Source organism: Mycteria americana, chromosome 6, assembly GCF_035582795.1.
Source record: "Mycteria americana isolate JAX WOST 10 ecotype Jacksonville Zoo and Gardens chromosome 6, USCA_MyAme_1.0, whole genome shotgun sequence".
Lineage (NCBI taxonomy): Eukaryota > Metazoa > Chordata > Aves > Ciconiiformes > Ciconiidae > Mycteria > Mycteria americana.
The window spans coordinates 23,829,628-23,850,531 of NC_134370.1; the positions used below are offsets into that span (position 1 = coordinate 23,829,628).

A 20,904-nucleotide genomic window follows, 5' to 3' on the forward strand; every position below is an offset into this window, starting at 1 on the left:
CTTACGGCTTGGCAGGCTCCAGGGCCCCAGGTGATGTCTTTGACTCCACCGCACTGTTGAAGGTCTGGATGTTCTCTGAGGAGTAGAGGCCTGCTGGGCTGTTGTACTGAGCAGTGATCACTCTGGGGGCAGAAGCCGTGGCAGCAGTGAAGGGCACCGCGCTCCGGTTGTGTGCACTTCCTATGTGCCTTATTTCCTGCATGCAAAGGAGCAGAGGCAAAAAATCAGAGGTGCTCAGGCGTGCACGTGGGATGTGATGGGGCAGCCCCGGGCGAGCAGCTGCTGCAATGGTGGCCTTTGCGTGGGGTGTCGGCTGAGGAGCACGTGACGGTGACCACCAAAGCAGGTAAGCATCCTCCACACGTCACGAGGGCCCCCGTCCCCGTCCTGGATGGCTTCAGGCTGGCCTTCAGGACATTTCAGAGTTGACATGCTGGGAACTTAAGAACTCAGAAACACTGCCAGAGCTATTAGCTCAAGGTGCCACATGCCTGGAGCTCTCCTGCAAGCCTACAGTAAGCCACAGGACCTACCTTCTCATGCAAGACTACAGATTTTAAGCATTCCTTGCAATTCCTGAAAGCAGGGCTGATTTCTATGGAGAAGTGAAGATGCGAGGCAGCACCCTTCAACGACATCTGAAAGTTTGGCTTTCCTTAGATAAGGGCAACCCAAAAAAAAGGGCTTTGTCATTACTGCAAATGCTCTGGAGCACGTCTGCCTCTTCAGCTAAGACTGAGGTTCCCAGCTGCCTTTGACAAACAACTTTGGACTTTCTGGGCAACAAATTCCCAGAATAAAGGTGGGAAGATGACTCTTGTTAATGCAAAAGACTGTCCACAGACAGTGACAGCTAAATGCCAGACATCTCTTCAGTGCCAGCAGTATGAGGTGTCACCCAGACGTTCTGGGTTTGCTGCAAACGGGAGGCTTCCAGAGGTATTAGTGGATACTTAGAAACACTGGTTACAATTCAATAAGAAAGGGGCCAAACCCAAGTAAATAAGACATGAGGTAAGACTCTTCCGAATCACAGGCAGTGCTAACAAAAATGGGGAAATTTATAAGCCACATCACCAGTTCAGCAGGCTGGGAACGAGCAGCCTTGGGGCAGGGATAACAACATCCAGGGCTCATTTCTCCCCAGAGAAGATGCTTGACCAAAGCAAGGAGTAAACACAGCAGGGCCTCACTAGAGCAGGCAGAAGAAAGGACTGACATTCACAGAGGCGGCTGAAATATCCAGGGCTAAAAGATGGCACCAAAATGTGCGTTTTGAAACATTTCAGCCAGCTGTAGAGATTGGGAATGGCTTTGCTACAGGGCTAACGCCCAATGGCACAGGATGAAACAGGGCCCTTCTTAACATGCTGGGCCCATGGTTTCCAGCTCTAATTAACACAACCGGTTCCCCCTCCCACTCCATACGGGCTCTGACTTCTGCAGCAACGAAGTGAGCCTTCACCACGCTTTGAACATCTCATGGCATTTGTTTGATAAAGCTATAGTTACAGGATAAACACTCACTGGAAACAAGGATGACTAAATTCCCCTACAGATTTTTCTTTAAATCACTTTTATGTCCCCAGATTTCCTTAAGCAGCTGGCTAGCATTCCCAGACTGACAGATGGGAGTCATCTCGCTTCATGGCACTCAAATGCTATTTATGGCATCAAGCTCAGCATAGGGTCCCGCAGAGAAGAGCGGCGCGGGTCCAAACGCGCTCATGAGTTACAAGTCATTTGCAATCAGTGGGGTAGCTCAAGATGTTCAGGTGTGGGGTGGCGGGACTGCTCTCCCACGGCTTTCTGGCCGATGCATATGGACGTCAGCCATGAAGCTTTCCCACACACCAAAGGAAGAAAGACCCTGGAGTAATTAGCTAATCTCCCTTTGTTGCAATCTCAATTCAAAGCACGTAATAGCACTCATAAAAATAGTCTTTCCCATGGCAGAAACTGGATTTTAGAAAAAAAAAAATTACTTCAGCCTGTGTATCACACCATGGGGAAAAGTATCAGTGATCTTATATCAGCATTAACTAGCCATGTTAGCCCACCATTTGGAGACCACAAGTAGGAGAGGGTTTCAGACATGCACATAAACAGTTGGTTTAATGAAAGACAGAGGCAGAAGTTTTAGGCTAAAGGGGTTATATTCTTAGGTCAAATAGGCTCCAAGTTGAAATTATGTCACAACCTGTATTGTGGAAACGTTTAAGTATTAACCAAGAATTAGAGATAGGGAAGTAATTTAGACAATTTTTTTTTTAAAATTCTGGTTTCCTAAGGAAGTAAGGCGTCTCAATTACATACTCCACATGCACGTGGGCACGTTCCCACCCCCCACCAAGGACCTTTGAATCTGTCAGCCAAGCCCAAATCAGTTTGACAGTGATGGACACCTCAAGGATGTTTAAGTTTATACAACTGTTGAGAAAATAGACAGCCAGATGGAGGAGACTGAAATCACATTAGTGCCTTGACTCCAAGAACTGCAATGTGCGCTCAGGCACAGAATCCACATAGGAGATTTTGGCCTACTTTTGGCCACCAGCTGGGTTTTCTGCTGTGTAATAACACCCAAGACCATAAATGAAGCTTTCAAAAGTGTCAGGGCATCTGTAGTAGCTCTCATGTGGATAAAGGCCACTGACTATAAGGAAGTTTATAACAGGTTAAATAGAGATAACTGGTGCAGAAGGGGGTGTCTGAAGATTAGATTAGATTAGAAAAATCCCATCTGGAGAACAGTGTAGAAGGTGTATAACACAAGCGTCTACAGACAAGTATTACAAGAGCAGTAACATTATAAAGGGCATTTGGATAATCCAAATTCTCCAGCGCTTCTGTCACACCGTGCTGCTCTTTCTGCTTGAGCTGTGGAAGGAATCTGCAAAGAACAAGTGCTTTCATGATCCCAAGATCAAAAGATAACGTATTCTCACTGTCAAATGTATTTACCTAGGGATTTGCCAGAACTGCCAATCCAGGCCCTGTGCTGTGCAGCAGTTTTGTTAAAGCTCCGGCTCCTGGAATCTCGTGTTTATGGGAGAGTGTCTGACTTAATACTGGAAAAAAATCAGAAATGTGACACTCCCAAAAACTTGTCCACCAGCAGGCAAGTGAAAAATGTTAGTACAAAACACTGCTATACTGTGTTCATGTGTGGGGGCAGCACCTGGTTTATCACAGAATCATATAGGTTGGAAAAGACCTTTAAGATCATCGAGTCCAACCGTAAACCTAACACTACCAAGACCACCACTACACCATGTGTCTAAGCACCTCATCCAAACGTCCTTTAAATACCTCCAGGGATGGCAACTCAACCACTTCCCTGGGCAGCCTGTTCCAAATGCAGTTGAGATGCCTGGGGTTTGCAGCATCTCCAAGGCTGTGGCGTTCCCAGGACCAACACAAGGAAAAGGGGGCAAGCAGCATTAAACAGCGTCCCTGGCTGGGGCACGGACAGCAAGAGCAGTAAGCAATGGTCTATTTGCAAAGGAAGAACTGGCAGTCAGACACAAAGACATGCTCTTATCCAGTCAGAGCATGACCCACTCTTTCTTTGCCAGTAGTACAGAGGAGTGTGACTAATATCAGATCTTTTCAGAGACATCTTCAGTTGGCATCTGCAGGCAGATCCGGAAACGCTTGCCTCACCCTTCCTGCAAGCCATGGCGCTGCCTCAGTCCCCCGACGCCGGCCCTGTCTGCAGTGGGCTGCAGTCAGCAGCGAGCAGGGGTACTGGCAGCGGTTATTTCAGTCTGAAGCTGGGGTATGGAAGCTCCCAAGCCTCCAGGTAGCATATTCAAGAGCAACATTTTACCACTATACACTGACACTGTGACAGTTAAAACAGTTTGCACAGATACCAGCCTCCTTCCTTTGCTGAGGTATGTCTTCAGAGGGGCTGGCAGAGTGGCTGGCACAAGCTAAAATGGATTAGCAACTGCACAAACTTCTCTGCCAGGGTGCTGCTTCTGAACTCAGAGAGGTCTCATCTTGCTTCACTTTCAGAATGAAATGGGCTTCCAAGGAGGAAAATAAGCCACATAACATGAGGATGCTGCAAACCAGAAGACAACGGTTGAGCACAAAGAGGATTGCCGCAGTTCCACTAATCCACTTTCAGTTTACACACTTAGGTCAATAGATCGATCTGACAGTCGCCCGTTGGGCAGAAACCGACTTCTAACATGAGCAGGTCCACTTAGGGAGCCACTGCTGGAGGAGCCATTCCTCCAATAGCCTCCTCCCTACCTGAAACTACCTCCTCTATACGAACAAGCTCCAAGTGTCTTCGGAGCATGATCCTGTGTGCTCCCGAGTCCTCCAGGCACCAGGGCAAATGCCCCCATCCCAAGGACAAACAAGGTTTGTAGGACCCTGGCTTCAGGTCAAATACACAGGTCTCCTGCCAGACGGGTTTTCTGGTGCTGGCTGTTGGCGGCAGCACCCTCTCTGGGGGCAGATGGGGATGCCGCCATGCACCGCACCGCAGCCCTTCCACCCCGGGAGGCTTCCCCTGCCACCCCGGCCCTCCTGGCAGGGAGCCGCCAGCCACGGTGCCAGGCTGCGGGGACAGGGAAAACGTCCCTGCGCCGGGGCAGGAAGCAGATCAGCATTTCCTACCGCACCAGCTGCAGGCTGCGTCATGGGGAATTATCTGGGAAAACAATGGCCCCTTCCTCCCTTTCGTCCCGCTTGCACCCGCCCACTGTCGGCGACGCTGAAGCCCAGCCCGTGAAATCCCCTTAGCTGTGCCAGCCATCACCTCCACGCCCGGGGCCAGCCAGCGGCTGGCGGTGTGGGCGGCTGCTTCCTCCTCACCATGCACCAGAGATGGACGTGGCTGCCACCGTGGGACCTGCTTGTCCCGGGAATCAGAGCACGGGGCTCCAGGGAAATTCCCAGCTGTCAGTGAGGCAGACAGATGGATGGACAGCCCAGGATGAGCCACCTCCATCAGCTGAGCTGGGGCACATCCCATATACCAGGGGCATAAAGCCCCTTGGATGCCTCCATGGCCCCAGGTGCCCTCGGGCAGGCTGGGGCAAGGGCAGGCTCTTGGGTCCCATCCACCAGCAGTGACATGGCCAAGGCCATCCCAACCGCACTGACCTCACCACCACCAGAAACAGGAAAAACCTGGAGGCTTTTTGTACTTGCTAAATAAACTAAACCGAGACGTGAGGGGTCAGGCAGCCACTCCCCAAAGCGGGGTTTTCCTCTCCCCACAGCACAGGCTGAAGGCAGCTGGCAGGGCTGGTGCCTCAGAGGTGCTGGCTACTGCCCCGCTGCCACCGCACCCGCAGCACCCCTGCCTGCCCCCTGCCCCTTCCCAGGCCACCTCCCCGCAGCCCCCGGAGGAAAGGCAGGTTGAGTACGGAGCAGGGGGCTGCCTGAAGCCACCAAAAACTGGTCTCAGGTGTGGAGTCGTGATTTAGAGACCGGCCAGCGTAGTTATTTCCTGAAGCTCCAACTCTTGGAGTCAGGGGATTCACTCTGACCTCATGTTACAAATTAAAAAAAATTAGCACCCAGGCTCTGCAGTTGCAGGGAGAAGCGAAAGCCCCCACAGCCCCGCAGGTGCCCGAAGCAGCCGAATGAGCCAGCAAAACCCGCTGCTCCACCAGGCCCCATAAACGTGGGATGTTTTTGTGTCCCAAGTCAGAGCCCGGAGGCTCGGGGCGGGCAATCCTGGATTGCACACCTCGAGAGCCACGCCAAGAGGAAACAAGATTAAACATTTCTCAGTATAAATGTTTATTCAGTTCTAAGAAAACGGGCTCCTGACCAAACCTCAGCGAACAAGAGCACTCTGGTCCCGCGGGCGGGGAAGGAGAGCGGAGACCGGCTGCCAAAGTGCCTGGCCCCATCCTCGCCCTTGCGAAGCCGCCCGGGGAGCTCAGGCCGTGCTCGTGCCCAGCCGGCGTGCCGGGGGGAGGCCGCTCGCACCAGACATGCGGCAGCAGCTCAGAAGAGGACATCTTCATGGCAAACCCTACCCCATGCTATATTTCATCAGCTGCGATCACAAGTATTTAGAAGTGCCTTTACTTTCACCTCTCCCTCTGTTATTGTTTGGGGTTTTTCAGCTATGGAAAGATCTTTTGCAATGCTTTGAAATCCGATTAGAAATTAGGAAGGGTTGGGGGGTTTGTTATTGTAGGGGGGTAAAACAACAAGGCTGGCTTCCCACATCCTCTCCCTCCGCGTCCCCAACACATTCCACATCCATGCGGTAACGCCTTTTAACCAGAAACAGCAGGTCGTGATATGCCAGCGCAGTTCCCTTGTCTGAAACGCAATGTTGTTACTTTATATACCTATTGCTTCATGCATTGCCCACACACGCATGGTCTTATCAAAGGCCAAGCCAGCCACACACCCAGTTTCTATAGCCCCTGCCTTCTCTGTATCCAAGGAGATAAAATACACAAGACGGAAACAATGACATCACTGCGAGGACAAGGAGGACAGGGCAGGCACTCTCAAGAAGCCTTGGGAAGACAGAAGTGCCTGTCTTGTCATCCCACAAATACCGTGATTCACCCCAAGACCTCCTCTGGCTGCATGTCTGGAGGTTATTTCTCATTTAAAAAAACCCCAAACATCCTCACGTTTGAAAGCCCGTATCTTCTGTGGCTAAGAGAAGCTGATCTATCCATCTCAAACCAAGAGTATTCACTGACATTCTTGAGGGGTGACGTTAATACTTGTGCCTCGCTGCAAATGGGATATGTGGCCTTCAGGGAGCTGGACAAGCTTTTTTGGAGGCAGTCCTGCTGTTGACTGCCCTCAAAGCTGGTCTCTCTCAGCTCGTTCCCTACACAAGCTCACTTAGCTCAAACAGAGACCCAGGCCCCATTGACCTCAGTATCCTACAACTACAGGGGAGAAAAAAAGACAAACCTTCTCCCACAGAGCCCAGGTCTGACAAGACACGGCACAGCCTGAGGGATAGAGAGTTCTGTTGTTCATTTTACCAAGAAGCAATACAGCCACGCACACCAGCGCATGGGGCTGGAGCTTAATGCCTGGCTCAGGGTCACCAGAGAGCATGGCAGAGTCTAAAAGGTATGCTGGGCTCTGGTCAGCATCATAAGCATTAAAATTACCTTAGTCACCAAGTAACTTGTTCTCTCTCGATCACTTTTCTCAAGAAAAGTTAAGCAGAAGGGAAAGGCAGACGTGTTATTTTAATCTTTCCTAGTGCAGTGAGGAAAAGCTCTCGACGGGAAAATGACACTGAGTGATCACCCTTGGGATCTGGGTGAGAAGTGCAAGTTAAATAATTGAGTAAATCCACTAAGAAGACTCCGTCATTTCCCTCCCCTAATGTTGCCATGGTCACACCCAAAACAAAGCTGGCTCAGCCGCTGAGCCATCACCACCACCAAACTGCTGCACCTTTTGATGAAATGTGATTTTGTGATCACTCTTGCCTCGGTTTAAATTACTTTAGAAGGATAAAGATAATGAAATAATAAGAAGGCTGTAGCTCTTCCATGGGCAAAGGTCAGCTTCGACGATTAAGTCAGTCTTGGGATTCAGGACTTTGGGGAATGCATGGGAGGTTGTGGAATGCCTTTTTATTTTCCAAAGGCACATAAAAGTATCTTGAACTTGCATTCCAAGTAAGGGAAAATACTTCCACAGGACAATGCAGCATTTCACCAAGTATCAGCCTCCAAAAGGATTACAGAAATAAACAAAAAGTCTATTTCAAATGGAGTAAAAAAATGTGTAAGCAGTGATCTTAAAATATGTAGCTAGTCATACAGTCCTTGAGACAAACTGAAAATTAATTTCTCTTGCAAGATCCTTTGCAAAGATCTAGTTATTTAACTGCACCAATAAAATGGGAAGAAGAAGAGAAGGCGGACAAGTGTTGTGAGAAATTTCAGTTAAGATACTGAAGGTAGGAGAGGCAACATCAAACTATCTAATTTTAAGAAAGGTGGAAACTTATTTGGATAATTGCAGTCCATTTTCTACAGCAAAGGTTTTAAAAAAAATTTTTTTGAGCCTGAAGTAAGTCTATGCACATGTATGATTATATTCCTGCATTCAAAGGGCTGTGCGCAAAACCAGTGAGAAAAATCTTCAGAGGACCCTGGATCAGGACCTAAATGAAACACTTAGACTCAGTATGTCCTGTTTTCTTTGGTAAGTGAATTAATAAGTGTTCTGCACAAGACTGTTGCCAAAGAAAGCAAATATCTTGTTTTCACTGGCGAGAGTGTTAAAAAAACCTGAACAGCTCAGACAGCGCTGCCTTCGAAGGGCTCTACTCACAACTTCTACCAATCCTGTTGGAACAATGAGGTCAGCATCTTTGTGGTAAAATTCATAGCAGTTTGCCATGCTAGTATACATATGCACAGCATCTTCTGCACTCTGCTGCAGGCCTGGCTTAAATCGCTGGTGACGCTGGAAAGACACAGCCGCAGAGTGACGTGGCCAATGCTTGGCATGGCTCTGGCAGGAGGCAGCATGCTCTGCTAACATCACACTCCAAGCAGACAGACCTCGCCACAAACCTCACTTGCTGCAGTCAGCTACTGAAAAAGGAAATGGGTGTGTATTTAAAAAAAAAAAAAAAAAAAGAAAAAACCAACCAACACCTTAAAACCTAATGGTGTTCATGACACTTTTCCTTGGCACAGGGGACTAGGATGTTCAGGCATTGTTAAGCAGGAAGGGTAAATGAGAGCTTGTGGTTTGGAGACGCGAGACATACATCTTCCTTCACACTGCTAAATTCCTCTGCTTGAATATGCAGCAGGCAAAGCCCTTTAAAGGAAAGCCCCATGCTCTGAAAAACAGCAAGCACCACTCACATAGGCCACTGCAAATGACTTCACTGGCTTCATTTTAAGGAAGGGAAGAAGAAAGGCAAGACTTCTGCGAGAGCTTGAACGTTCCTTTTACACCAGGAAATAAAATTCTTCTAGTATCAGCCATCACAAGGGGTCAAAGCCTAATTTTCAGGCAACAGTTGGTTCCTAGTGCAAGATTAAGACAAGGGTCACTGCTCAGAGATAAAGTTTGTAACAGAAACCTCTCTGCAGTCAGTTTTTCACCAAATTCTCCTGCTGAAGTCAGTTACAGGTTGGTATCAACAAATTCAGTTGTGCCACACTTACAAACTGGCAGCATCAGGATATATATAATGCCCAGAGCTAGAACCAGGATTAGGACTAAGGTTAGGGTTTAGGAGGGGATGTGCTCCACCACCAGAATTATTGCTGAATCCTGCACAGTCCGACCTTTGTGATGCCCTTTACTTGGATTTTAGAAAGCAGGACATGACTTTTAAGTCAAAGACTAGAGTTACGGTTAGTCCCTCTCACCCATGTTTCTTACTGAGTTGCAGGAGGCTCCCTGAAAGTCCAGGGCTGACCTACATGCAAACACTCCACCCGGAGGGCAGCTGATTAGAGGAGAGCCATTGATTGGGGTTAAAACTGCCAGAGCAAATGAGTTTAAGTAAGAGGTGGCATCCGTTAATTAAAATAGCCTATGTTTAGTACTTGACCAGCAGTGGGTATCTATGCACTGACCCAGGCTGGACTGGGGGAAGTGTGGTGGTGCAGCTAGTGACAGGGGGGGCTGCAGCCGCAGGTTTCTTGCTGTGGTTAACTAAGCTTAGTAAGCTACGTCAAACTCCTGCCTGGCGTGTGTAGTGCCCGATGTTTAATTCTGGGGCATTTACCTAAATTCTGGTTAATGGCTGGGTTGGGGACTTGGACTCCAGGATCAGGTCTGCTGTGAATTAAACAATAGCCCTCTGCAGCCCCGCAGCAAAGCCTCAGTGCAGTCTCTGCCCTACTCCCTGGCAAGAGGTAACCCTTGGTTGCAAGGTTTGCAGCAGCACATCTCCAGAGCTCGGGCAGCAGAAGACACAGACCAGATCTCAGCTCAACAGTGTCACAGGCAGGTGTCACTGCACGGCCCCAGCCCAACCTAAGTCCAAATGGCTCAGTCTCACACTGTGCTTTGGCTGAGTTCTGACATACCTGGAGAACGCTGCATCGCATTCTCGAGCCAAGCAACACACAGCCGCTTGGCATGAGAGGGAGCATGGACAGATCCCAGGCCAAGGTCTGGGCAGTGTTGCTGTACATGTGCTACTTTAGGTTCAGGTCCTTTCCAACCCAAACAGACATATTAGCACTTAACTGAAGAGTCAAACTAGTTTCATCTCTACTTATTTTGCTAGAAAGACTCACACAGCATGTGTGCTAGGGCCAGAATCCATGTCACTGCCCTGGTGAAAATCCAGAGAAATGCCATTGATTTCAGTGCAGTTATTGTAGATTTGCGCAGTGTAATCCTCTAAATCTACCCCAGGCAACGTCCTTGCACAGGTCACTGTTATTACTACATTTACTTGACAGAGGCAGCAGACCTGTGAAGCAAGGCTGCCAAAAGATTACAAAACCAACCTCTTAGACAGAGGCTGCAAGATCTGCCCCACAGATAAAAATATAAAAGGCTGGTGTGTTTCTCCTCCACTTTCTTCACGGCTAGACTGCTAGTAAGAGGCAAAAACAAAACAACAACAAAAAAATCCCACAGAAAACACTAAGAATGAATCGTTTTCCTCCCCTCTTATCTATGAAAGTCAACAGGCTTAGCAACAGTAGCCATGATTTACTGAGCCACACCTCTACGGTGCCTTCTGTGCCCTATGGTAGGTGCGAGCATGCATTTGGCAGGAGGCAGCACCTCTGATCCAAGCTTACCCTTGGCGAGGTATCCGGCCAGCTCTCCACAGCAGCGGGCTTCTGACCACAAGGGAGGGAGTCTGCCTCTGAAGGTTTCCAAGGGCCGTGTGATTTCTAGGAGCTATGGGGCACGACGCTATCCCCAGTGCGACCAACGGAGTGACACACGCTCAGCTCCTTGGAGGGTCAGGCCAGAAACTGCTCCAAAGTCGGACAGGAGTAAGTGGAAACAAGAGCACGCTTGCTCATTACTCCATTACTCACCTGCGGCTGAGAGGCCAGATTCATCTTATAAGGATGCGTCTTCCCCTCCTCATTTACAAGTGGTGACCAGACTTTTGACTCCGTTCTGCAACACACAAGATTTTTCATAGTTAATCTACTTTCATCACTGAGCATTACTGTTATGAAAAGACCTGAAGTTCATCAGCTGAAAACATTTTCCCAGTCTTTTGTATACAGCACTATCCACATCAGGAGGAATCTAGACAGCCTCATTTTAGGCATGTAACTTGGATGACTTAGTTATGGTGTATGAGGTCCTTGGACAAAGACAGGATCTCAGCAGTGACTGTCCTGGAGTATCCTTTGGGACTCCACTGGGGACACAACAAGCATGGGCTCCAGCCCAGGCAGTAGAGTTGGGGGTCACCCAAACAGCAGAAGCTGGAGATATCCCTTAGATGCAGATACCTTAATGAAGTGGGACAATTCAGATTAGTGTGTGTTTCAGCTTTTATGGGTAGCCAGGAAGAAGAACGATTCTTGTCTGTATTGACTATACAGAGAACATTTTGTTCTTGAAGTTGCCTTGGATAAGCTAGAAATATTTTTTGGTTTGGATCTCTGGAGTTTTCTTCTTATTTATACAGTGGTATCCATGCTGAACAAACAGAGGCTTTTGGGAATTATGGGGAAAAAAAAAAAAAAGGGTCCAAGCCTGCAATGGGACTAAGAACTGAGATGACATAATGTGTCCAAGAGAAAGTCTGCATAACCTTTGCTGGTCTGTGGTCTGACCCAATTACTCACAGCAGCCTGAAACACAAGTCAAGATCTGTGACCAAAACCAACCGCTTTTACCACCATCATTCTGGAGTTTTGCTATGTCCCAAAGAACAACAGACAAACAAGTGGTGAGGAAGTAGTAGAGTGCTTAGATTTGCTTGAGATACTTTATGGGAAACATGCTACCTACATTTCTCAGAAGTACAGATGTTAGCATCTCAGATGGACTAAACAATGCCACTTTGCCCAAACTAAGAGTAGGGAACGAGTAACTGCAGTACTGCTGAATGAAAGCCGTTGTTCAATGCTAAACATTACATAATGCGGCAACCAGATGGCTGATAAACTCTTCAGATGAGTTTTGAAAACCATGTCCTGTTTTGACAGGAGCCCTTTATAGAATCTGCAACTGCAGATAGATGTACTTCCCAGATATTTGTGGGTCCCAGGGCCAGCTGCAATTTAAGTACTTACTTAGCAAAACAGGAACGCTTCCACTGAAAATTAACTGGATAACTGGAAAGAGACTTTAAACAGAAAAGCCTTACAAAGCTGACAAGGATGGAGAAACAGCGTGTAGAGCTACCCACAATAAATTCAATCTGGTCTACACCATCCCTCTAAAAGCCCTCCAATGTTAGGACATTTTTTTAAACAGCCCAAACTTAACTGTGATGCACAGGTATATCCCAGACATTTGCTGCATAAATAGTATTTTAAGACTTACATCCGGAGGGTAGCTCAGGGGGAAGGAGACGGAAGGCAGCATTCTCACTCAGGGAAGAGGAGAAATTTTATTGACCTGCCATTGCATCGATTGCACTCTGGACTTTAGACGGAAGAAACCATAAGTCTGCTGTGCTGTACCTCCTTTCACAGGAAAGTACAAAGACACAGGTCACACCAGATATCATCCTTTACAAGCATTCAGGTACAGCAAACCTTTCACTCCAGACTATTGCACCCTGCGGGCTCAGCTGCAACGCTGATACCCGACAACCGACGTCACCCAAATCCTGGCATCTGGCGAGCTGGGGCACACACAGACTACCTAATCTGAACGTAACAGCTGCATGGGACCAGTCTATGCCAATCTGATCATTATCTTGTCTCAACAGCTGCTGTTACTGGATGCACAACGTACCCCAGGTGAGTATGAAACAACCATTCCCTCCTTGCTTCTGGCAACCCATGCTTTAAGGTGCCTGAGGAACCAGCGATTTTACCCAGATTACGGCTATCAAGCCTGAGAAAGTCACAGCCATCTCTAGGATGGTTGTATTTTGCACTTGAAGACTGCGTTTGCAGAGGGGAGCAGCCTGTTGACCAATGCAAAGCCTTATTCCTTGAAAGTGTTTGGAGATCATATGTGACCAAGTTTCATCTCTCCTCTGGACAAACAGGGGACACAGCAAGGTATATGGAAATCAAATACCCCACCAGCCAGGCTGTAAGCAAGCGGACATTGGCTGGAGATGAAAGAACAGTTCAGAAAGCATTGAACGCTTCAGCTGATCTCTAGCATGAGGCATCCCCGTGCCAGTTCTCACTAGCAGTGATCTAAGCAATTTTGAGGGAAAATTTTCATCTGCAGCAGCTTAATATGATCAGATTTCAGAAGCCCCAAAAGGCCTTATTCAGACTGCAAATTAAGCTTAGAGCAGGCCAATATACAAATACAGAACAGAAACCTGTCCCCACCCCAGGCACTCGCTTTGCCCATCACCTCATCCCATTGCCCCTCGCTCAACGCATCTGAGGTGACACAGCATGTCGGTCTTCAGCGTAGGGGCGGCAGCTATGGCCAACTACTGCAGCCCATGAGGGCTTTTTTGACCAGATTTTTCTCCCTTATTTATTAGCAAAGCAAAAAGCACAAGCTCGTTTCCCAGCCTGCTGCCATTCTGATCTGTCACTGGATATAAATGGAAGCAGCAAGGTCACTCCAGGCTTTACTTTCAATCCAGTTTAAAAGTTATCCAAACAGAAAGGTTAAATAGACCACGCGGTTGTCCCTCTAAGGCTGGGAGGATAAAGCTTCCCTTTGTCTTCACAACAGCTGCAGCAGAGCCCTTCAGCCACTCTCAACAGCCCATTTATGGCCCCTGCAAAGCCGCAAAGAGGAGACGGCTTTGCTCTCCCTGGCTTTGCCAGGCAAGGCTTTCAAGGCACATGCCCCATCCCACCGCACCGCCTGTGGAGCCCACGGTCTGCAGGTCATCGGTAGGACCGCTATGGTCCCAGCTCTCAGCAGGGCTTTCCTGGCTCTACTCCTGGTGTCACTGCCTGCACTTTTACTGAAGTGTAGCAGGAGAAAGAAAAACAGCACCTAAAAGTTCACCTTATGGCCCAGGACTCATTTTCTGAAAGGCTGGGAAGTCTGGGCACAAGGCACAGACAACAGGGTGGACTGGTTCGACTCATCATGTTTGTATCTTATCTATATGTTTTCATATCTTATTTATATGAAGCAGGGAACGGGCATCAGAGTAGATAGCTCAAACCCAGCTTTGGCAACGGTGCCTTCAGTTCACAGCAGGCTGCTACGGGTAGGACTGTAGTGACTTTCTGGAGGTTTTTTTCCCAAATTTGGGGGAGAGGACCCCCCGGCACAAAATCACCTCCACGCTCCCCTCAGCGAGGCTGCACCCCTGCCCCAGAGCACGGCCACGCTAGCAAGGCTGCCAGACCTGCCTCTCCACCAGTGGCAGGGCTAGATGTCCAACAGTCTGCTGGGGAATCACACCCTGTCTTCGGTGAAAGCCAGCAGGCTTCAGCATCCCCATAGGATCTCAGCCTCCTGCTTAAATGGATGAATATTTATTTTAGAATATGGTTTCGAATACATATTCTTTCAAATGAGACTCCAGTAGAGAGCAACACTCAAACAGTGCAGAAAGGAAAGACAAAACCATGACACTCAAACAAGCCTGGGAACAAGTGCCAGGCAAATTAATTGCAGGCATGTGGATATACAAACTTCGTCACATTTGCAGTTTACATTTCCATGCTGTTTCCTTACTACAGGAGAGAGAGCAACCAAGACAGGGCCAGGGAACAAGCCACGCATTTGCTGTTTCATCCAGGCAGAAACCAAGACCCAAGATTAGAAAGTAATTTCTCTGATGCTAGTTTGGATGGGGAGGTACTGGTCGGAAAGGGAGGAAGGAAACTGCATGCAAGTCAAGGCAGGAATCTGGAGAGGTATTTATGAAATACAACATTTTTCAAGAAGCTTAGCTTGAACATGCTGTAATATAAACATTACAAGAGCCTAGATTTTGCTATCAATGCTTTGCATGCAGAGCTGGGCCATAGCTTCAAGGGAAAATTCAGAGCTGGAAAATGAGAATCTAATTCTGTGTGCCAGGAACAGCATAAATAAGTTGTGTAAAGGAGAGAGGCACATTTACATTCCCATTTCAAACACTGGGATGGACATGACTAAGATACCAAAGTAGCAACTAAACCTGTAAAGATAGAAAAGTTCCTTGCACAATGCAAAGTTTGCTAGCTGAAAAGTGAGGAAAGACCTGAAGAATTCCTCTTTCAACCCTCCCCAGAATTTTAGACAGGCATTTTAGTAATGTTTAGAGACTAACTACAAGAGGTTTTAGGCTACCAGGAGGGTACCTTTTAATCAGCCTTTTAGCTACAACAGCTGTAAAGTACATGCCCTTGGATTTAAACACAAGCCGTCACCCTGAGCAGCCATCCATTAATGGACATACTCACTTTGGCAAGCACAACTGTCCTTGGGCTGGGTGCAGCCTATTGCCAATTCAAACAGGAATGCTAGTCACAGCTTCCTCAAGACAAGAGGCCCCGAAGTCATTTCTTCACGCGTGGCCCTCTGCTCCTTGTATTTCAGGTGTCTCTTCACACAACCACTAAAAACAAGAGGGCAGCTCTGGCTACACAGAAGCCGCAGCGGAGGTGCATCACAAGCAGTTCCATTGCAGAGTTACGAAGGGTAACGCACACCTGGCTGTTCAGGCTCACGCTGTTCTTCACCAGCCGGCTACAGAGTTAACTACTTCTGCCTCGCCAAAGAGGCTGTAAAAACATGACAAATGCGAGGCTTGACTTGCCAAAATGACTTTGAACGTGCCAATCGTTAGTAAAGGCTCTGGCATGCACTCAGGAGGGCTGGGGAGCACCACACCAGCCAGGGAGAGTTGGTGAGCTGCCACAGAGGGCCAGGCAATTTGCATGCCCTTATATAGCTGCACGCAGAGCATCAGGCTTTTCCCAGGGCCAAAAGAATTATTAGTAAGATGACAGAGCTGGAAAACTCTTGTTGGCCGGGAAGCAAAATGCAAACCTAAATGAGTCAACGGATTCCACCGACTTCCTAGAACACAAATTCGAGCCTATTGTGGCTTTGTGCAACTAGTCACCACGGCTGAGAACTGGGAGCACACGGAGCAAGCAAGACTGCAACTGAACCTACCGAATAAAATGCATATGACATCACACACATGCTCTCTTCTTCTTCATAAGCATCTACACATGATCCTTTCTGACAATGCATTTCCCATGTGCTGGTAGCAGATCTGACTTCCCTGATCCTAGCACTTTCCAAAGAACAAATAACATAGCTTCATTCCTTGGCACCATTTTTAGCAGAGTAACAGACTGTTTTGCAAACAAAAAAAAGGTGCATTAATATATTATATGCTGGCAGCAGAGCTGCAGAAAAACGGCTTGAAATTTGAAGAAAAGGACAGTAGGAGCAGAACAAGAGATTACACGTTTGCAATCCCTTTCCACAAACATTCTTCTCTTATTACCACCCACAATCTGCCTCCAGACATAGAGGGAAGAGCAGGCTCGCTGCAGAAACACTTTTTTTTGTTAAAAAAACTCCATAAACACACTTTACATTTGAGTTGCTCAGGGCTGCATACGAACACAGCTCCATCACCCATTTGGTGACTACAACCACAGGCAGAGCACCATTTGTTTTAGAAACAATTTGCACCTGTGCCGCGATGAGCATTTGTCTGCTTTTGTACACACAATACAACGAACATTTGTCCGCTTTTGTATATCTACAGCTACACAGAGCTGCGTGCAAATTCATCATGAGCATTACCAGTGACATCCGTGATGCCTGGATCTTTTGCCTATCAGGTGAATTTTGTGGTAGGAGAACTTGTTTCTCTTGAGCCTTCTCTTCTTTGAGTGCTCTTTGTCAGAGCGAGTGTCTTTCCCAAAATACACTAAGTTTCCAAAGGGAGTTGCTAGCTTTCTCCAGCCTGTTGGACACGTCTTGCTGCTTACCCCCATTAAAGGAAAATCAGAGGTGTGCTTGGAAGGGGTGCAGCCTGGCGGGAGGTTTTGCTCAACCCTTGAATGTCAGTGCGACGACGTACACGCCCTAACAGAAAGGGGTAGGGGGGGAAGAACAGCTCTTCTCAAGGCCTCAGGATCCAAAACTTCCTTTTTCCTGTGAATGGGAGAAGCTCAAAACTCTGCTTGTGAAAATTCTCAGTTTAGCAACCAGGTGGTTTTGAGTTGACTGAAGTAGACAGTCTGCTGTAGGTCAGTCTTTCTGTACATACCATACAAAACCATGGTGCTAAGCTTGATTTTACACCGCTGAAGGCAATAATGGAACCTTTACTTTGGTTTCTTCGTCACTACGTTTCTAAAAGCACTCTCTAGCCTGAAACAAAAAGCAAAATGAATGAACAAACACAGGCTCAGAAGAGAGCGGTGAGCTGCTAAACATGCTAAGTTCAGCAGGAATTCGGCATATGCGCCAGCATTGTTGAACACCCACTTTCGAGGCAGAAACAGACCTTTCCAACTCTGTTCACACGTCAAACAGCAAAGCACCTGGCAATGCCGCTTAGAAAAGCGTTTTCAGACAAAGCAATTTGTGGCTGGTTTTAAATCCTAGGAAATTAGCAGATTTGCACCTTTGGGTGAAAAAGCAGACCAGGCATGTTTTCTTCTGCTAGTAATTTGATCCATTTTTAACGGTGACATGTGTTAGACTAGATTTCCTGCCTACAATCTGATCCGAAATATTTTTGGACTGTTACCATCGTTAAGGAAAATACCGAAACAGGAAACATTGGAATGCTGTTGATATTCACAATCAAGTACACAGTGCAAACAGCATTTCCTTTACCAGAAGTGTTTAAGTCCTTTCCATTCTCTACATTTACACTTCTCTTAAATAATCATTAGTACAGCCAACATGAAGACATTTTAACTGCTCAGCTACCATTAAAAGAGAAGAGGGTTGCATAGATGCAAAATGCACACATACAAAGTTTGGTTTGGTCCACAGAAGAGCGCAAGATGACAAGCATAGCGCAATACTTCCCTAAAACACTCTCCCAGCCCCCAGCTGCTTGCAGCTTAAGGGCTTTCTGCAGCAGAGATACTGCCATGGTATATAATATCCTTTATGGATTTGTCTTCCATGAATTCATCCAGTCTCCTCTTGAACCCACGTGCACTCTTAGCATTCACACCATGGTCACAAATGAAGTCCCTGCTGTCACAACAGTGTTGACCCTTTGGTAGAACTGAAACACCCGATGTGAGCTCAGACCCATGTCTGTAAAATCCCTCCTGGCACGAGCCTGCTGCCACCCCGAATGCAGATCAGAGAGCATTCTGCACATGAAATAATTTAAATGAGTAATCATTTAAAATTCATCAGATACAAAATTAAAAATCACTACGGATTTATGCTTTCACAAGACAACACGTCTGTGATGGCGAGTAGAAAAGAAGGACTGGAAGGCTTCCCGCTCCAGAAAACCTGCTGCGGCTGGGCACTTCCTCAGCACCGGCTGCGCGTGATGCTCCAGCCCAGGGAGCTGCTGCCCTGCCAGACCAATGGTCCTCGCCAGCATGGCTACTTTGTACAGCTCATCCAGCTAACGAGCTACGACTGCAGAGCATGGAGACCAGGCCCAAGAGCTGGCGGTGCTGAAGTGCAAATGATATACTTTCCTTTTTATAGTCAGCCAACTACTTACAGAGCCACTTCAACAGGAAAAAAACCTTCCAGCTCTGACCCGATGGTATTGTCAGCCTTCCTGACTGACTGCAAGGGCAAGCCTCACTGGCAGTTCAGCCCATCAAGGTTCAGGAAGCCCAGGCCATACCACTGGGCCAGGTGGCACTCATTTTCCCAAATGCCTTCCACCTTCCCCACCTCGATAGCAATGCTCTTCCTTTCTTCACGGAGGAGGGCTGACCACCATCCCATGGTCTGCCTCCTGCACCCATTTCCTCTACCCTAAGTTCAACAGGAAGATGAAGCATGGGCTCCAACTGATACAAAATGCCTTCTCTGTCACCCCTCAAGATCTGCCATTTTAAGGTCTTGGCCTTAGACTGCAAAGTAAAGAAGGGCTCCTGCCTCAGCACCAAAGACTACACTGCATTTCTGACCACTGAGTCCAGCTGCATTTGGGACAACACAGTTATGGGGGCCCAGGAGGCACCTGTGTGCTAGGGACAAAATATTCTCAACAGAGTACAACCAGGAAAGACCACATGATACACACGACTGTCTTTTGGCATTGAGAGAGAGCCTTCTCCTCCGAGAAAGCGCTCTGCAGTATTGTATTCCCCGATACAAACACATCTCTAGCAGCTATCAAGTGTCCAAATAAGAAGCAACTCTTCCCTAAGTAGAACTTTACTCCCAAAGAAGGAGGAGGGATCAAAGACTTAAAGTTCCCTAGAATCATCTAAAATGGATTCTACATAGAGCAATGGGTAGTAATATCAAACCCTAAAGTGGATAAGTAGTTAGATCACTGCTTTTCACTTGCGGTCTTGACACTCTTGGCCATTTTGTCAGCAGTACTCATCGATCAGTACAGCAGAGAAGCGTCCAACACATGCTCATGCTACCTCTTGAAAGGGGGTCTTGAAAAAGAGTTGGGCTGCGCTAACTCAAAGCCCTTGCATGGTTTTACACAGCTGCACATCCAGCTAGAAATCTCTCCCTGGGCAGCGTCCTTACCCAAGGCCGATGAAACATGCATGGGGTAGCTATAAAGTTAATGACTTTGTAATTAACATTAGCAAACACATTTTACAGACTCAATGGTCTGTAAGAGTGAGCTTGCCCACAGGCTGAAAGAGCCCTTGCTTCCCCTTCTCTCTCCCAGCCAGAACCACATGGCACTGGTTTGCTAAGTCAAGCAGCTGGATATTTCGGAGAGCAAAAGGAGCACTCCTTCACAGGAAGATTACAGGCTGCCAAGTTAGAGGCCAGTATGAGAAACTCTGGGGCTAACAGGCTGCTGCAATGCTCACCACCCATTCACACTGCCTGCACTGTGCTCCATTCTTCCCTCTGGGAATTCCCTCAATGAATTGTCAGGCTTTTTTTGGCCAAGACCCATCGCTTCTTCCTGAACTGGGAAATGCCTGCTGAACTCCTGGCATTATCCAAGCTATGGTAAAAGATTTCTGTTTATCACAGAAAAGCCCTGAACAACTGAACTACTGTGTCATTTAAGGCATGCTTTTGCGCTCCTCCTGAAAGCACTTCCCCTGCATCTGCCGTGAAGCTGATGTACGATTGCTCTGGGAGAAGGCGGCTGCAGGAAAAAACTCACTCCAGAGCAACTAGAAATGCCATGACGCATCTACCATCTGACTTCAAGAAGTGCTGGTATCCATGGCTGCAATTTGAACCAAGAGGAAGGCTAAACCCCCAGCACCCCCAAAAAAATAAGCTCCAGGACTTTTAAGAAGCATTGGGTCAATGCAAAGCAGACCTCTCCCTTCCCAGGCTCCATTTCTTCTCTGTACAAAGATGGCCCAAGAACAAAGCACGGCAGGGGAAAGGAATGAAGCTGTCCACTGCTTTGCAGCTCAAAACAGCAGGAAGGCTGAAGCCAGCCCGTGCTCTACACTGATGACAGAGACTGTGGCTCAGCTGTCGCCTTCCTTTATTTTTTCAGGACTCATGAGACTGATGCCTGACAGGCACTTTGATGCAGCCTGGGTCATCAGTGTTTAGCACCGTCAGTGCTGTTTGATCAAGAGGCTCCAAGATGTACAACCTTTCTGAGTCCGTATGGCAAAAACCAGGCAATTAATAGCTTGGACAACACACAACCATATATTTTAACTGCTACATTAGTGCAACAGGAAGAAAAGGTCA

General features: G+C 47.7%; 1 protein-coding gene across 1 annotated transcript in view; it reads right to left on the minus strand.

Moving 5' to 3' along the window:
* The window catches only part of PDLIM1 (PDZ and LIM domain 1), a 44,798-nt gene that overhangs the window by 12,090 nt on the left and 11,804 nt on the right, over positions 1–20,904 (minus strand). The window contains exons 3-4 of the mRNA XM_075505079.1: positions 11,007–11,091; positions 6–196 (exon numbers count right to left, since the gene is read on the minus strand). Coding sequence (XP_075361194.1) covers positions 6–196; positions 11,007–11,091 — 276 coding nt within the window. The remainder of the gene's footprint in view (positions 1–5; positions 197–11,006; positions 11,092–20,904) is intronic.